The 16445-nt window shown below is 36.4% G+C and overlaps 1 protein-coding gene across 2 annotated transcripts in view; it reads left to right on the top strand.

Annotated features, from left to right (window-relative positions):
• Positions 1-8993, top strand: part of LOC127644603 (GPI-anchor transamidase-like) — a 44074-nt gene extending 35081 nt beyond the window's left edge. For both annotated transcript variants that reach the window (XM_052127861.1, XM_052127864.1), the window contains exon 11: positions 8121-8993. In XM_052127861.1, the coding sequence (XP_051983821.1) occupies positions 8121-8237 (117 nt within the window). In that variant the 3' untranslated portion in view covers positions 8238-8993. The remainder of the gene's footprint in view (positions 1-8120) is intronic.
• Positions 8994-16445: the final 7452 nt, after the last annotated feature.

Raw genomic sequence — 16445 nt, 5'->3', positions numbered from 1 at the left:
TACTTTTCATATACAGTTAGTAATGAAAGCGCTGGATTTCAGTTTCTCTTGCTTTTCTTCAAAGAAAAAGTGGTGGTGTTTTGAGAGTGCTTTAGTCTACTTGTGATCTTTGGTTCCAAAGCTGGCTGGCCATATTTTTTTATCAAAAGCCAGTGATTTCTTGATCTCTTCTTAAGCCGTGAGATTTTCAAGCATCCTTTAAAGCTGATTGGCACATTGGACCCTGTTTACACCTGGTTTTAAGATGCATTTCAAGTGATCTGATCAGTGGCTGTTCTGGCTTACTTGGTGCTGTAAGTGAGATCGGACGTGGCGCCTCCCTTAACCCCAACATAATACGTGTGGACTTTTTTACTGTATACCTCCACTTTCACATCTTGTAGTCAGATGTGATGCCTGTTTAGTTTCACTTTCAGATCTGAAAATGTAAGTGGAGATTTAGAGTAAAAAGGGATTATCAATATATTTCTCACCCATACCTATCATATCACTTCTAAAGACTCTGATTTAACCACTGGGGTTTTATGGATTACTTTTATGCTGCATTTATGTGCTTTTGGAGCTTTAAGCTTCTGACCAACATGCACTTGCATTGTATGGACTTACAGAGCTGAAATATTCTTCTAAAAATGTTAATTTGCATTCTGCAAAAGAAAGAAAGCCGTGTGTCTGGAATGGCATGAGGGTGAGAAAATTATGAGAGAATTTTCATTTTTGGGTATAATTAGACAATGAATATAGAAATGAAGTAACTAATATACACACACACACACACACACACACACACACACACACAGAGTACTGTTCAAAAGTTTTGAAACACTTACTCATTCTTCACATTTTAGAATAATAGTAAAGTCATTAAAAATATAGAATAACATAAATGGAAATATGGGAATTATGTTGTGACTAAACAAAATCCATTTTATATTTTAGCATCTTCAAAGTAGTCACACTTTGCCTAGATTTTGTAGACATGTACTCTTGACATTTTCTCAACCAACTTCTTGAGGTATCACCCTGAGACGCTGTTAAAACAGTATTGAAGGAGTTCCCATCAATACTGGGCACTTACTGGCTGCTTTACTATTGGTTCAAGTCATCAATTTCAAAAACGTTTTTTTATTATTACATTTTAGTTTTATAATTGAATAAATTAATATTTTGGCACAATTATATTTTCATCTACAAAACTAATTTCAAACATTTAAGCATACGCCTTCAGATCAAAAGATTTTTAAGATCATGAGAAACTTTTGTTTCAAAACTTTTGACAGGCAGTGTGTGTGTGTGTATATATATATGTATATATATATATATATATATATATATATATATATATATATATATATAATAACTGAATTCAGCTCAAAATGTTGCATTTTGCTTAGATTCAATTTCAACTGCATCTGGGAGAAACAGTGCACCGTTTTTTTGCTCTTTGTCTTTTATGTCTTTCATGCTTTATTATCATGCAGTAACACACTGATGAGTGACTGATGAATGTCATCATGAAATCTGAATACGATTGGTCACAGGGGACGCATTTAAGCAAACCTGTGAAAACAGCGATGTGTTTTGCCTGACAACATGTGATCATATGGATTTATTTATTTGCTTTCTTGCATGCATTACTTATTTGAAACAGTGACTCTGGTATAATGTTGTAAATTTATAAAGTAACTTACAAATAAAGATGGAACAGATCATACAGCATGACCAGTGTTGTCCGATTCCCGAACAAATTACTCTCATAAACTGGTTCTTTTGAATCCACAGCACGAAACATACAGTGTGACTAGTGCTACCTCTCGAGAATACGAATGCTTTGAGTGAGAAACAGATCAGTATTCAAGTCCTTTTCACTATAATTGTTTACTTCCGTTCACTCTCCAGAATGTGTCCATGAGGGGAATCAGTTCATGTTGCATGACGTTAGCGCGTTGCCATGTTCACTCGAGAACTGACGTGACACAACCGGAAGTGGAGCTCGATTTGTTTACAAGAGAACGCTGTTCACAAGCTTCATTGGTTTTGCTTTCATTTGAAAATGCCAGCATGCTTATGTCACACCAGAGGCAGCATGAACTGATTCCCCTCATGGTCGCACATTGGAAAGCGACTAGAAGTAAACAATTATAGTGAAAAGGACTTTAATATTGATCTGATTCTCACCCAAAGCGATCGTATCACATTAGAAGACATTCATTAAACCACTGGAGTCGTATGGATTACTTTTACGACGATTGTCTGTGCTTTTTGGATCACATCCACTTGCATAGTATGCACTTACAGAGCTGAAATATTCTTCTAAAAATCTTTTTTTGTGTTCAGCAGAAGAAATGAAGTCCTACACAACTAGGATGGCATGAGGGGGAGTAAATGATGAGAGAATTTTCATTTTTGGGTGAACTATCCCTTTCGATCGCTTGATGAATTTTGTTGTTATTAGCGGTATTAACAATATATATTATTTAATAAAGTATAATTAAAATGTCTCCGCAAACACACCATTTGCAAGAATCTGTTCTGTTATCAAATTTAATTATCTCATTAATTGGTAACAGACTGCTGAGGGCAGTAAATCCAAAAAATAATTGCATTTCTTTATTTCCACATATTTATTTCTCAAAAGTACAGAAAAGATTGTTAATGGAACTAGAATCTTTTAGAGGAATTAGTATTGTTAAACTCTTTACAATTCCCATTCCGTACTAAAGAATGCCTAGACAATGGAGTAATACATAACTTACTTTACTTGCTACCTTTAAAATAATTTGATTTTACTTTTATGTGTTACCTCCAACACAGGTTGGGGTGGCTAGGTCATTGGCAGACTCATAGGCCAGACTAAACAGTGTGTTGAAACAAAATGTAAATTTAAGCCCTCTGCTAGAAAAATAGTTTATCTTTCAAGTACCTCAGTCTCAGTCCCTTCTTTTCCCATAGAGACCTTTTCAGATTATTTCCCCTGCAGTTATATTTGATCAGATATTAATCAAACATTGTGTGGACTGCACAGAACTGTGCAATGAAAATCTTCTTTCTTTTCTCTTCAGATCCCACATACACGTTTGATTTGAAATGTAGCTGGGGGCCAGTTTAAGTTTGACTTTTGAAGCTGTTAAAAAACTTTAAAGGGTTAGTTCACCCAAAAGCTAAAATTCTAAGAGTCATTTACTCGCCTTCGTATCATTCCAAACCTGTTTTCTGTGGAACCCAAAAAGAGATGTTGGGCATAATGTTAACCTCAGTCTCCATTCACTTTGTTCGTACAAAAACGCTGTAAACTCTAAAAAGTTACCTTTCTCAAATGATTGAGTAAAATCGTTCCCTCAATTGAATTGAGCAATGGCGTCTCCAAACTTGTGTAATTAATTTAACTTTGTGTTCATATAGAATTAACTTAATATTTAAGTTAAGATAATTAGATGCAAGAAAACTTATCTCAGATTTGCGATTCAAATATTGTTGTTTATGAATGATTTTAGTTTAATTGACTCAAATTTAGATCAAACAATATAACACAGCTCAAGTAAAGAAGATTATAATCCATTCTCAATCTGTAAATAATTTTTATTTTATTTTCAACTTGTCATTGTGCAGAGTACAGGTACAGAGCCAATGAAATGCAGTTGTTTTCGCATATCCCAACTAAGCTGGGGTCAGAGCGCAGGGTCAGCCATGAAACTTGGAGCAGATAGGGTCAAGGGCCTTGCTCAAGGACCCAACAGTGGTATCTTGGCGGTGCTGGGGCTTGAACCCCCGATCTTTCAGTCAGTAACCCAGAGCCTTAACTGCTGAGCCACCACTAGTGAAACATGTTACATACTTCACCTTTAAATGTCCACAAAAGTCCAGTTTGGCTGTATTTGTCCAGTTTGTCTTCAGACCTGTATGAACTTTTCCTGGGACTTGGCATGGATCAAATGAAATGTTTTTCTTGATATTGTTTCAAGGGTGTTTTTCCATTCACCTCCATTGTATTCTCCCGCTGATGGCCACAAATATGTTGGCAGTGAGAGAAATGTGGTGTAACTGAAACGGGTCAATAGGAGTTCTCCATTGTCTAAATTTTGTACACAATCGTTTCAGTTATGAACACTTAAAATCTTTAGTCTATATTTAAGGTAACAAAAGCAGCTGTATGCCTAATATGAATTGCTCCATGACAGTTTAAATTATTTGAAAAGACAAGTCAGTGTGTGAGGTCACACTAGTGGGAACACTGTGATATGACCTTGTCTTTTCTTCTATGAGCTCTTGTCTCCTGCATAAAAACGTCTATCTCCAGCTGCGGATGAGGTTATCCCTTTTGTGCAGCTATGGTTCTCACTTCTAAATCCAGCTTGAAATGTCAGGGACTAATCACAGTGTACTCGGCTGAAGGTGCTTTTCTCCAAACTCAATTACTTGGCTTGTTGTGATGATTTTGCTCGGAGAAGGCTTGTCTTCGACTTTGAATAGTTCTTTGTTTGCTTTGACAGTTTGATGCCTCAGCCTCATGGCATTAGGGAATCAAAGCTGAAGGAGGAGGACGCATGCTTGTTTCCTTTTGTCCTTTTTGGCTGGGTTGTGAACCAGCTAAACTGAAAATAATTTCCACTGAATAGCGTGATGTTTTATGACAGAGTTTGACTTCTGTTGAAAGTGCTTTACTGTAACTGATTTTTGCTTTTTTGCTAGTTTTTAATGACTGAGGGAGTCAAAATAATTTTTTGTACTATCAACACTACAATGCCACAAATGCTGTCAAATGAACTTTGCTTTTACTGAAACCGGAACATTCCTTTAAGTGCTCATTGTGATTTCTGATTTTTCAGTTTAGTTTCAATATATGGTCTTGGACTTTGCGCTTTGTGGTCTAAACATTAGAGTATGTCTGCAAACTACATCAAACTCTTTTTTTTTTTTTTTTTTTTTATTTTACAGAAGGTCAAAAATAAAAATACTGTCATAATTTGTCTGCTATAGATCTTTAGAAGCTTTGAAGTGAAAGTCTGTAACATTGAGTTAACAATATAATCTACTTGAGTTCATGTTCCAGCTCTGTGCGTTCCATATCCAAGTGTGAAACGATTCAAACCTATGGGGGTTTATAAGTAGCAGATTCTATGAAATGTAAATGACTTTGCATCTACATAAGCTACGTTAGACCAACAATATTCCCCCAAATGTTGTCGCGACCAGCCTAACAGAGTTTTCTGAACGGAAACCGTTTCATATGAAACAGTGTTGCTGATTTGTGAGTTGCCAGCATGCATGAATAACATGAATAAATAATTTGGTTAGTGTGTTATAGGCTTATTTTTTGGTTCATGCAATTGTTGTTTTTTTGTTGCCACTGATAGTTAATTGTTTTGTGTTAAGAGCTCATCTTTTAACTTAATTAAGTTTGTATATTGTCACTGTTATTGAGGTTTGTGTGAAATGTGCGTTTTATTGTTGTGCTTTTTACAGTGATTTATTACTCGCTATCAAGAGAGTTTGTCCCTTGCTTGTGATAGCATCCAAAAGTCCCATGACACAAGTCCCCTCACAAAATGAATCTCTTTCAGAGTGATAATAATCTTTGTATCATCCCACTCCATCTACCTCTTCCTCTTTATCGTGAATCTAGTTAACTCCAGCTCAGTTCCTTGGATGTTCCCGGAGGTAGACCGAGCGATCTGTCAGAGTCAATTCATCAGTCCTTGTTCAGCCATGTGAGAAGCCCCCTTATGTACAGCCAGCACCCTCCCAGGCCCCACTTAGCTGTGGAGGTTAACTACCACAGCACTCAGGACGTCTCCTCCGCTTGCCTCTACCCTCAGCTGCAATGTATTATTCAGATGAAGGCTACTCATTATTGCTGTCCTAAGTCTCTGGTGCTAAAGACATTGGGGCAAATTCGCTAAACATTTGAACTACATTTGCGAGTGGTATTAACCATCTGCATTTCAGTTGAACTAGGCGCTCAATGCACTGAAGTAGAGCTGCACCATAATACATTTGTCACTGTTGTTCTTTTCAGCACTAACACCTCCTTTCGATGTAAATTAGGCTGGATTAATATACAAAACTTGGCTCTTTTTGGGGAAAAAAAGAGATGTTTGTTCACATTTTCTATTGAACATTACAGCATATAGGGGCTTGTTTTCACACTTTTTACTCCAATTAATATTTCTCTAGAGTAGGTTCATTTTTTAAATCCAATTTGGAATATTCAAAGTCATGGTGACAAAAGAGCTATTGAATATTTTCAGTTATTGGTCAAGTAAATATAAAGATCGTTTTCCAGGTTCCTGTGAGTGGTGGCATCTGCGAGTCAGGATATATGCGTTCTGGTGGTCAGCGTGTATGTGGACATCTGGCTAATTTCTGGGTCGGTGTTGAGTTGGGCCTCAGGGTGTAACTCCATTTGAGTTGTAAACAGGTATTCCCTATCATGGTCACCTACAGTGACAGCAAGGCCCTTTAAGAATGTGTCATTTCCAGGACTTTCTTTGTAGAGGTTAACACTTTTTTTTTCTCAGTAGATTATTCAGTCTGCATTAATATGTAAATGCACCTCTGGTGATGCATGTTTAATAGTGGCTGATTTAAATGTATAATATTCATACACAAAATGATGATGAAGCTGTATCTGTGCAAACACTGACTGAGGCTGATGAGTCCTCATTCTGAAGTGTGTGTGTGTGTGTGTGTGTGTGTGTGTGTGTGTGTGTGTGTTCTTTCTCAGGCTCTGCAGCCATTTAGCTGTTATATCGTACATTTGTTTATCATTTCACTTATTTACCTAGGTCCACTTTTAATGTTCGTCAAGGTCTCTTGCACCAAACACGGTTATATTAAATCTTTTTGCTTGACCATTTTTGACCATTAGGATTAAACAGTCTGTGTTTTGCTACTTTGCCTTTAACCTCCTGAGACCCGAGGACAACTGCTGTGTGGAAAAGCACAAACAAAAAAACCATACATTAAAAATTATTTGACTTTTATGTTACAATGTTTTTTTCTACTTTGGCAACAAAATCTCAATGTTCTCTCTTTGCACTATCAAACAAACAAATGATAGCAAGTGTTGAAGCATTTTATCAATCAGAAATTAACATAATTCCTTCTGATTCTTAGTACTGATTAGCATTGTGCCATGTCTGCCAAACACGTTGTGTGGTCCAAACATCATCTGCAGCAGGAAACTGAACTGTTGGTTGGAAGTTTGGAGTGAATGCACTTAGCTCCATAGGAAAGATACAGGATGCTCTTTTGCTCCCTATTTAGTGAATGACTTAACCTCCAGTGTGCTGTCTTTCTGCACTGGTCTCAGAACAATTCGAAATGCACATTATTTTTTATCCTAATTCCATATAACGCCTCTGACAGCTTTTGGATGAACCCATCAATGTGATAATACACAGTCAATATAAGATTTCTAAAGAAAAATAGCCCCATAGTCCACACCAGTGTCCATTGTGTTTAACAGCACGACTCAAAAGTTTAACGCTTTACTGACAGCCCAGAGTGTCCTGAAGTGAGATCAGTCAGTTTAAATGAAATTATATCATGCATAGCTTATCGCGAATACAAAACACACAGTCCACGCAGAAGGACGTGGGATCGCACAAGGTTAAAGAACATGTTCACATAGAAACAGAATAAGGAATACAGAAGAGAATTGCAAATCTAATACTTTTATGATGCTTTCAAGGTGCTTTCTTGTCCTATTTAAGCTTGACAGCCACTGGTCACTATTGTATAGAATGATTTTCAGCCCATAACATCTCCTTTTGTGTTCCTCGGAATAAGGAAAGGACATGGGTTTGGAATGACATGGGAGTTTGTAAATGATTACAGAAGTTTCATTTTTGGGTTAACTATTCCTTTAAGATGCCCTCTTCGCATGCGCAATGACTAACAGTGCTTACTCACAGGCTGCAGGTTTGCTGTCGGGACCAGTATAACTATAGCCTATATGCTAATCCTGTATTATGTTGTTACGGGTTCACAAAAAAGTCTTAGTGGGGAGAACATTTTCAGTTTTGAAATGTGCAGTACTTTTACATAGTACATCTATTTAAAAAAATCAAGGAATTTGTTTTTGCATGTTATGACCCATTCTCGCTCTGCTGTATACACAGAAACCCAAGCAGAAAGACTGGCACCCTCCCGATGGCTTCATTCTGGGGCTCTGGACCCTTATACTGCTTGTGTTTTTCCAGACCTACGGGATCAAACACCTCAAACACATCTTCTGATGGAGTCGACCCTCCCAGCACCAGAGGGGTCAAAGAACTGACCACTACATCAGAGGCCTCCATATAGTCTCTCTCATAAAAGAGCTCACTCTAGCTTTGTTCATGACCGATTTGTTCACGAATAGCTTTTTATTCATCTGACTGATGCAGGTTTGTTTTCTTTGGGTTTAGCTTTGTGTCATGTTTTGAAAGTGCACCATGCACTGACTACTTTGAAACGGTTTTTGTTGTTCAAAGAACTGTTGTGAAATCCATTTGAATCTCACACGGAGACTTTCTTTTAAAAGTAAGACACACACACAGCTTGCAGGGAAGAGCTTTACTTTTTGTTTGTTTATTTGTTGGGGGGTCCTTTAATTTCTAGTTACAGTTTCGTTAGCCCAGGGCAGAGTGAATTTCTATTATTTTCTGTTATTTTCTAACATTTCCAATGTGGAATTGCTATGTAATGGAAAGTTGAACTGAGGACATTCACTCCTATATTTCTTAATTTTGTTCACAGTGGGGTGAAATAGAGCTGTTGAGGTTTTAGCTTTAAAACCAGAAGAGAATAAAATTTGAGCCATGGTTTCCCTCTGAAATTTCCAATGGGCTTTAAGAATAGCAGCTTTCAATTTGAGTAAAACAAGGTATAAAAACCATTACTTGGACACTTTCACGTTTTGCATTTCAACATAAATTACACACAGTCATACCTCAAAAATGACCTTTTGAAGATGCCGTATTTTAAAAACGCTTTAAAGGTTTTTAAATGTTAAAATAAAAAATAAATAAAAGAACTTTGGGTGGGACTTTGTGTGAAAGTCTCGACAAGTAATGTTGCACTCATGCATTAAAAAAACACACTTTGGAAATTTCAGAGGGAACCCATGTTGATGTAGCCTTTCAGGTTGAGTCTACAAATTGTCGCCATGACTTAACTCAAAATTATTATTTTTTTGTGCTTCTGATTTGTGCAGATATCCAAAACTAGTGTATGTAATTTCTGTATTATTGCCTTTTTTTAAAATCTGTTATGGTTAATGAGACTGTATAATTTGCACTTGTATAACTGAAGAATTGTAAAATAATTTAGCAGTTTATAATGCTGTGAATTTACAGAATGTGGCTTTACACTGAACTATTGTACTTGAACAGTACTGAAAGGCTGTGTAGGGGATGAACGTGGAGAATCTGGTGGTGTAGAATGTCGAAAAATACACTTTGGGGGTAGCACTGAGAGGAATTTTTGGTTGTGAGTGAAAGAACAAAGGAATGTCTGGGTCATATTTCACTCTATTTACCATAATGTGAGAAAGAAAAACATCTTTACCAAAATAGTCATATTTTATTTGGTTATTTATTATATTTTGGATAAAGAAAATGTAACCAATTTTTTGGACCATTACGATTTGTTTCTACATTTTTCCATAACATTTAAGCACATTTTAACCCCAAATTCTCATTACCGTAATGTAAAAAAAATAAAAGCTTGTAGTACAGTAATGAAAGTCATCCTGACATCCAATTTTGTATGTTTAAAAAAATAAATAAAAAAAAATCAGCATAAGTTAAATTCAGTACATAAAATACTACATGATACATATTTACAATTGTACTGTACGAATGTACTTGACAATTAAATAATATTTTTTTGGGTGTTACAGTATAAGAATTGATTTGCATTACTTGCCTACTGAAATTTGAACGTTCTTAAATTGTCTTAATTGTCATGAAAATAATATCACAATGCAAAAGAATTGTAAAGGTCCTAAAACATCCATCCATCCATCCATACACAGATTTTATGAGATTCGCCCAAGATAACATGTGAGTAAATAAACAATCACAACAATTCCACACACAGCAACTAAACAACCCTTTGGCTGTGCCCTGTATTTGTCCATTAGCATCTCCAATCCACTGTTACGAACATGCTTTTAAAAGGGGTCGACCGAATTCACCCCCAGCCACTCAGTAAGTGTGAATGAGAGACTTAAAAATTGCAGGACTCTGTTTTTGTTTGTGTGTCTGCCTAATGCATCATTAACTGTTGGTACTGGCCAGTGGCCAGGCATCCAGCATTGTTTAGGACATCAGAAAATTCACTGGCATTTGCATGTGCTGTGTGAGTTAATGCATTATGAGAAACTGAAATTCTGCAGTGCCAAACTGTCTTTCTCTTTTATGTTCTATTCCATTTAACTTTGTTTTGTTTTGTTTTTATATATATATATAAAATTGGTAAAAGGTTACATTTTAAATAAAGCCTGCAGTGGAAAGACTCTGAAAGCTTTTCATGTTCCCTTCCTTTTAGACTCGAAGGAAAATAATAAAGCAAATATGGAGCAGAAAATAGTGGCTATGGTGCAAAACAGACACCTCAGCTTTTGTTCTTTGTGACATGATGGAGAAACATTATGACAATGAACACCATATTGAGGTATGAGAAAACTGTATGGTTCAAAAACACCCAGAGACTGGTTATGCTGTTAGTGGTAAAAACATGCTGCACATCTTCTCCATCAGTGGTTCTTAGAGGGGCACTAGATGATTTAAAATAAGTTAATCTTATTAAATAAATAGAAAAACTTGATTAAACTGCTAAAATTCAACATGTACACCTACAAATAAACTGACTTTATATATAAAATTCCTGAAACTTCTGGATTTATCAAATGAGATAAACATAATTAATGGTTATTTCATTTCTTAACGTACGCAAACCAATTGAAGTTTTATTAGTGCCCATTCTTCCTATGTGCAGGTTTCATTATGGGAAGAAAAAAAATGGATGAGATTTAATGCAACAGGGTCAATGTAAATGCACCCCTCACTTATATGAATATAACACACACATATATATCATACAGCACTTTTAGTTCTTTATCTGATTGGATAACGGTGTTTCAAGAGTTCTGCTATTAAGTATAACAGCACTGGGACAGTTCACTGTTTATGGGTCATTGACAAATAAGACTGTCCAATTTGATAAAAATGAGAAATCTCTACATTTAAAAATCTAGACTCATATTACTTTTGTATAAATATTCTCTGAAGAAGTATGGTAACCTGCACTTGTTACCTCAAGAATATATTTCTATGTGATCTGACCCATTAAAACCCAGATTAAATTTTTAGGTTTTATTTAATAAAACCAATTCAGGTGTACCCACATAAAACACATTTTTTAAAGTTGCTTCAGAAGTATTCACGTTGGTTTCATACTGTGGCAAGGCGGAGGGCGGGGCCGGGTCGTGATTCTACACACCCGGACCTTATCAGGCTAATCAAGCCTCCGAGAGGGATAAAGGCCAACTGCGGAGGATTGTGCGGGAGAGAGAGATAGTTTACAGACATGTCTGTCGTGTGTGTTGTTGTCTTTTGTTCGTTTTTTATTAAACTATTATCTATATTATCAAGCCGGTTCTTGCCTCCTCTCCATTGACTACGTATTTGTTTAAAAAAACTAAAAAAAGTTTTTCACACATTTTTCAAGGTAAACAAATTTATATTATTCTTTTTGATTCAAGAATATCAGGAAATTACACCATTTTACCTAAACAATATGTGCCTTTTAATAAAAATGTCAAACTTCACATTTAGTCATAATGAATGTCTAAAGTCTGTTTTCAATTAATATTATTTGTTTTTGTCACATGACAACATAATGGTTACACCAACTGACTTTGATTTGGTAGACAACATTTTTAGTTTTTTTATTATTATTAATGTTAATATTTAAAAAAAGTTGTTTCATGGCCTGTTTTCTTTTAAATAAATTATAATACAAGATTACTCCAAAATTCAAAATAAATTTTAAGTGGCTTTGAACTCAAAAAATGCTCACTTAAAATAATGCTTTTACACTGAATTTAAGCAGGACTCTTGTTCCCTGCAGCCTTGTGCCTACAGGCCAAATCACAGCAGTGCATATATTTAGTACAACAGCACTCTTGCTTGTGTGCCATAGAAAGTCATTGTTTAACATTTATATGACATCAATAATATAGCAATGTGAATTTTTGTATTTTGTCATTTGAATAGTGTTCTTTAGCAGCTTATTTCAACCAGACCTTTTGGCTCTTTGATGTATTTATAAGCCCATGCACAAGAAGTGTTCTTCTTTATCATATTCTTTCATGTGTTTTAACCATTAAATCATTAAGCATGTGATTCTAGGGTTGGTGAACTGCTTCATCCAATATAAATGGCCATTTTAGTGTTTAATTTTAGCTCAGCACATTGCAAAGCCCCCAGCTATTTCATCTGTCTCTATTCTCAGAGCCTGGGAGAGGTTTGTCTCACAGTCAGGGACTCAGTGTTGGAAAATAGCCGGGGCATCACAAATCAATACACCACCAAGAGAAATATTCCTGCTTTAGTAATCTGGGTCTCATTGCAGTGGCTCATATTGCTTTATGTCTATATCTCCAAATCAACCTACATCGCAAATTCAATATCAAACCTTAGTGCCACACTTGAGCTATTCTGTAGCAAACTCGTTGCATTTCCTCTCAGTGTGGCACTTACAATGGAAGTGAATCGGGCCAATTTTTGGCGCGTTTAACACTGTAAGATCTGTTGTTGTAAAATCACAACATCACTTTTAGCTCTCCAAAAACACATTTGCAAATGTTTTTTTTTTAAAGACCACATTTACATAGCCAATGGGTCCTATTGTCTTGCATCACAATGCCATTGGAAAGTAAATGTGTAAATAGGTCTGGCCATAAGGCCTTGAACTCATTTCACCTGCAAACTTTCCTGAAAGCGCATCTCCTTGTTTGGTCCTTGACTGGATATATCAACATATAAGTAAGTAAAATCTCAGAAATATATATTTTTTGAGATTTATTACATGAGCTGCATATTCTAAGTTATTGTGGAATGCATGCATCAAATTCGATTTTCAGCTTATTATGTCTTTGTTGTAACTTTACAACGTTGGGTGAAATGGTAGTCAAAATAGCATGTGCACCTTGCACATTACATGGAGACATTACACTTCTCAAATGTTCACATATAGGATAAATACTTACAGAAATACAATGTATTTGATGATTCAATCTTTATAAGTGTGTTATTTGTAATCATATTCAGTTTAGACCAGAATTGAATAATTCTAAATCAATGTTATTTCTGTTAGCAGTCAAATATAGTTAACTGTTTTTTTATCTGGACTTTGTTTGTTTGCCCAAAAATATCTGCTTGTTGCACAAGGCAGATACTGTTTGTGGAATGCTTTGGGGAATGGTTGTTCAGGGACAAGTGCAAATGTTTTGGATTGTTAAGTAGAGAGCACATTAGGCTAGCCAGACAGTATTGTGTGACTTCAGTGGAATGTATTGCATAAATATGTATTGCAATACTCATTTGTATTGGAATTAATTATATTTTAACATACTCTTAACTATTATTTCCATTTCAGAATGACACCAGCAAGGAGAGTTGTGTACTGCACTGTGCAAGATGTAATTGATGCTATCCAAAACGGAGAGAGTGATGTTGACATTGAATCATACACCAGTGATTCAAGTGATGAGGAGGTGGTTGAAAATGTCGAGGAAGTGGACAAAGAGAGTCAGAGACCCACTTATTGTCCAGCTGGTGATGATGATGATGATGATGATGATGATGAGGACATCGAGCCAACCAAACCAAGCCAACCAACCAAACAGCCGAGGCCCCAGGACCGGTCTCGCTGGCTGAAAAAGGAAAAAGGCTCTTTACTATTTGCTTGTGTCATTTTGGACAGTGACACCTAGTGGTGTGGATGCAGCATCATTCAAACACAATAGTTTTCAGTTACAGATGCCATTGTAGAAATTCACTATTCACAGTCAGTCATGATTAATATAATCCAACAGTGAAAGTGTCCAATAACAGGATGGTTACTGAGATTATGCAAGTAGTGTTCAGCTGGTCATGTGATTCTAACATGGCTGGTCCATGAGGGCACCCCTGCCCCTTGTAGTATAAAACAGCTTTTTTAAGGTTACTGATATGACTAGAGTCTTCGTCTCATGTGGGTGCTCATCTTTAGAAGTAAAACTTTTTGAATGGGGAAAAGTTACATAGTGCATCTTTAATGTTTATGGATTGGCCCAATTCATCTTAAGAGTTTAACTTGTATTGAACCTTTAAAAGCCACATCCTTCATATAAGTTTACAAAATAGACACAATTGTTGTGCCCAGATCAATTAAGCTAACGACCCTATAACAGAAAAATGTGCTATACAGGATTCAGGACTGACTGATCTTGAAAGCACGGTTAACAAATTAACATCCGCTGTTTTTTTAGTTTTTTTAAGGAGTATTTAAAGTTGTTGAGTGTCATTTCAGCGCCACTAGCATCACCAAAAACAATCTCAAAAATAATCAATTTTCAAACAGATTCCAGAAAACTCATCACCTTCCATTGGTTGTACAAACAAATAGTCCCGCCCCACACTCACCCCACTGGTCGAGCCAACATTGCTGTGTCTGGCTGGATTGGCCTCTCAAACAAATAGAGCTGTTTTGAAAATGCCAAAGAGTCACAGTGTTACACTTTTAGGTGAAATCATCCTACAGATTGCTTACTTATAGTTCACTCTGCAATTTATGCTGAGATACGAGAAATAAATCTGTCACAAATCAGACTGATCTCACAGTGAAATTTGAAACAGTAGGCTGATTTTTCTATAACTAAATCAGTCTGCGCTTACTAAAATGTGAAACACTGCCCCCAGTGGCCAAAGCGGTAAGTGTTGTTAGGCTTACGAACATGTGTGAGCACCATTATCTGGGTGTAATGTCCACAGAGGGGCGCCAAAAGCAAAGTTGTTTTCTGCTATACATGCTGTAATTCAGAGAGTAGGAATGCATATTTTATTAACTGTACCCCCAACCTAAACCTAGCCATCAGTGTAGTCAAAATGTAATGTTAGAGGGGGAAAAAACAACCTAAGAATCGCGCTTGTCTCTGAATATGGAACGCGATTACTTCCTGATTTCAATGCTGGATCCCAAACTGGTCTCCTTTGCTGTTGACGCAATGTGTTTGTACTTCTGGTCACGCCCCAAGGGACGGTAAACACATAAGAGCTGACGCAAAAATATCTAATATGAGATGGTGCTCGACACTGAGTCAGCATAATGTGGCTGATCTTAAGGTACTGGAACTCTGGGAAACAACTTTGCAGGCTTCCCGTGTAATCTTGTTGCACAACTAGAACAAAAAATTGAAATGATCCATTGTCATAAGGACAAACAAATATATTTATTTTACTAATAATCATGCAAACTACTGTTGCATGGCTGGTAAGAAATATTTATGACAAGCACATTTCTCAATTCACCGCCATTGGCAATTGTGGCAAAAATGTAATTCTGGACCCTACTTGAAAACTTTGTCTAGAATGCTGGATCTCAAAGTGACACGATTCACCTTCTTTCAGTTTTTATTAGAGCTAAATAAAGGTTCCACAATTCTTCAGCTCCAGCAACAGATGGACAGGCACATTTCAGCATTCAAACAATAACCAGTGTCTTTCGCAATAATTCACACTCTACAAGGCTGTCTGATAGTTGTGCAGCTGTGCATTCAAGTGATGCCAACACACTTGTCAGTCATCCGGGGCGCATCCACATTAATGTGACGGCTGCTTTAATAGTCCTGACGAGTGTGTACATTTGTATGACTGACAGGTGCATGTGTGCGGTCATGCGTGCTCTCCTGCTGTGATGGGCAGGATTGTACCTGTACCCATCCTGTACACCCCTAACATATTCTGCTCCAGACTGACCAAAAAATAAAGGATGTTGCTGCATGTAGTTTCTATTTCATTTTAATGTGCTCTGTGTCACCTTCCTGAGATTTCAGACACCTCTGTTCCATTTGATCTGAATCGTATTTGGCAAAATGATTGTGTATTAATATGTGTTCTGGGTGATTTAAAGGGGTGTCACAAAGTTTCATCTTATATCTTTTACTTACGCTCATTTCGTTCCAAACCAGAATTGCTTTCTTAATAAGGAGATTTAAAGCAGAATGTCCAAGCTGCTCTTTCTTTACAATGGAAGTGGATTGGTATGACATTCTGCACAGGTTGAGAAATAATCTTGATTATTCCAGCATTAGATAATAACAAGCAAAAGCTGCTTGATTACATCACACTGCCAATCATTTTTTAAAAAGAGGTTTCAGTTTAACAAGCAATATTTTTTATTGTTCATGTTAAAAC

Source organism: Xyrauchen texanus, chromosome 6 (assembly GCF_025860055.1).
Source record: "Xyrauchen texanus isolate HMW12.3.18 chromosome 6, RBS_HiC_50CHRs, whole genome shotgun sequence".
NCBI lineage: Eukaryota > Metazoa > Chordata > Actinopteri > Cypriniformes > Catostomidae > Xyrauchen > Xyrauchen texanus.
The sequence above is the reverse complement of the archived record's forward strand: the minus strand, read 5'-3'. Positions and strand labels throughout refer to the sequence as shown.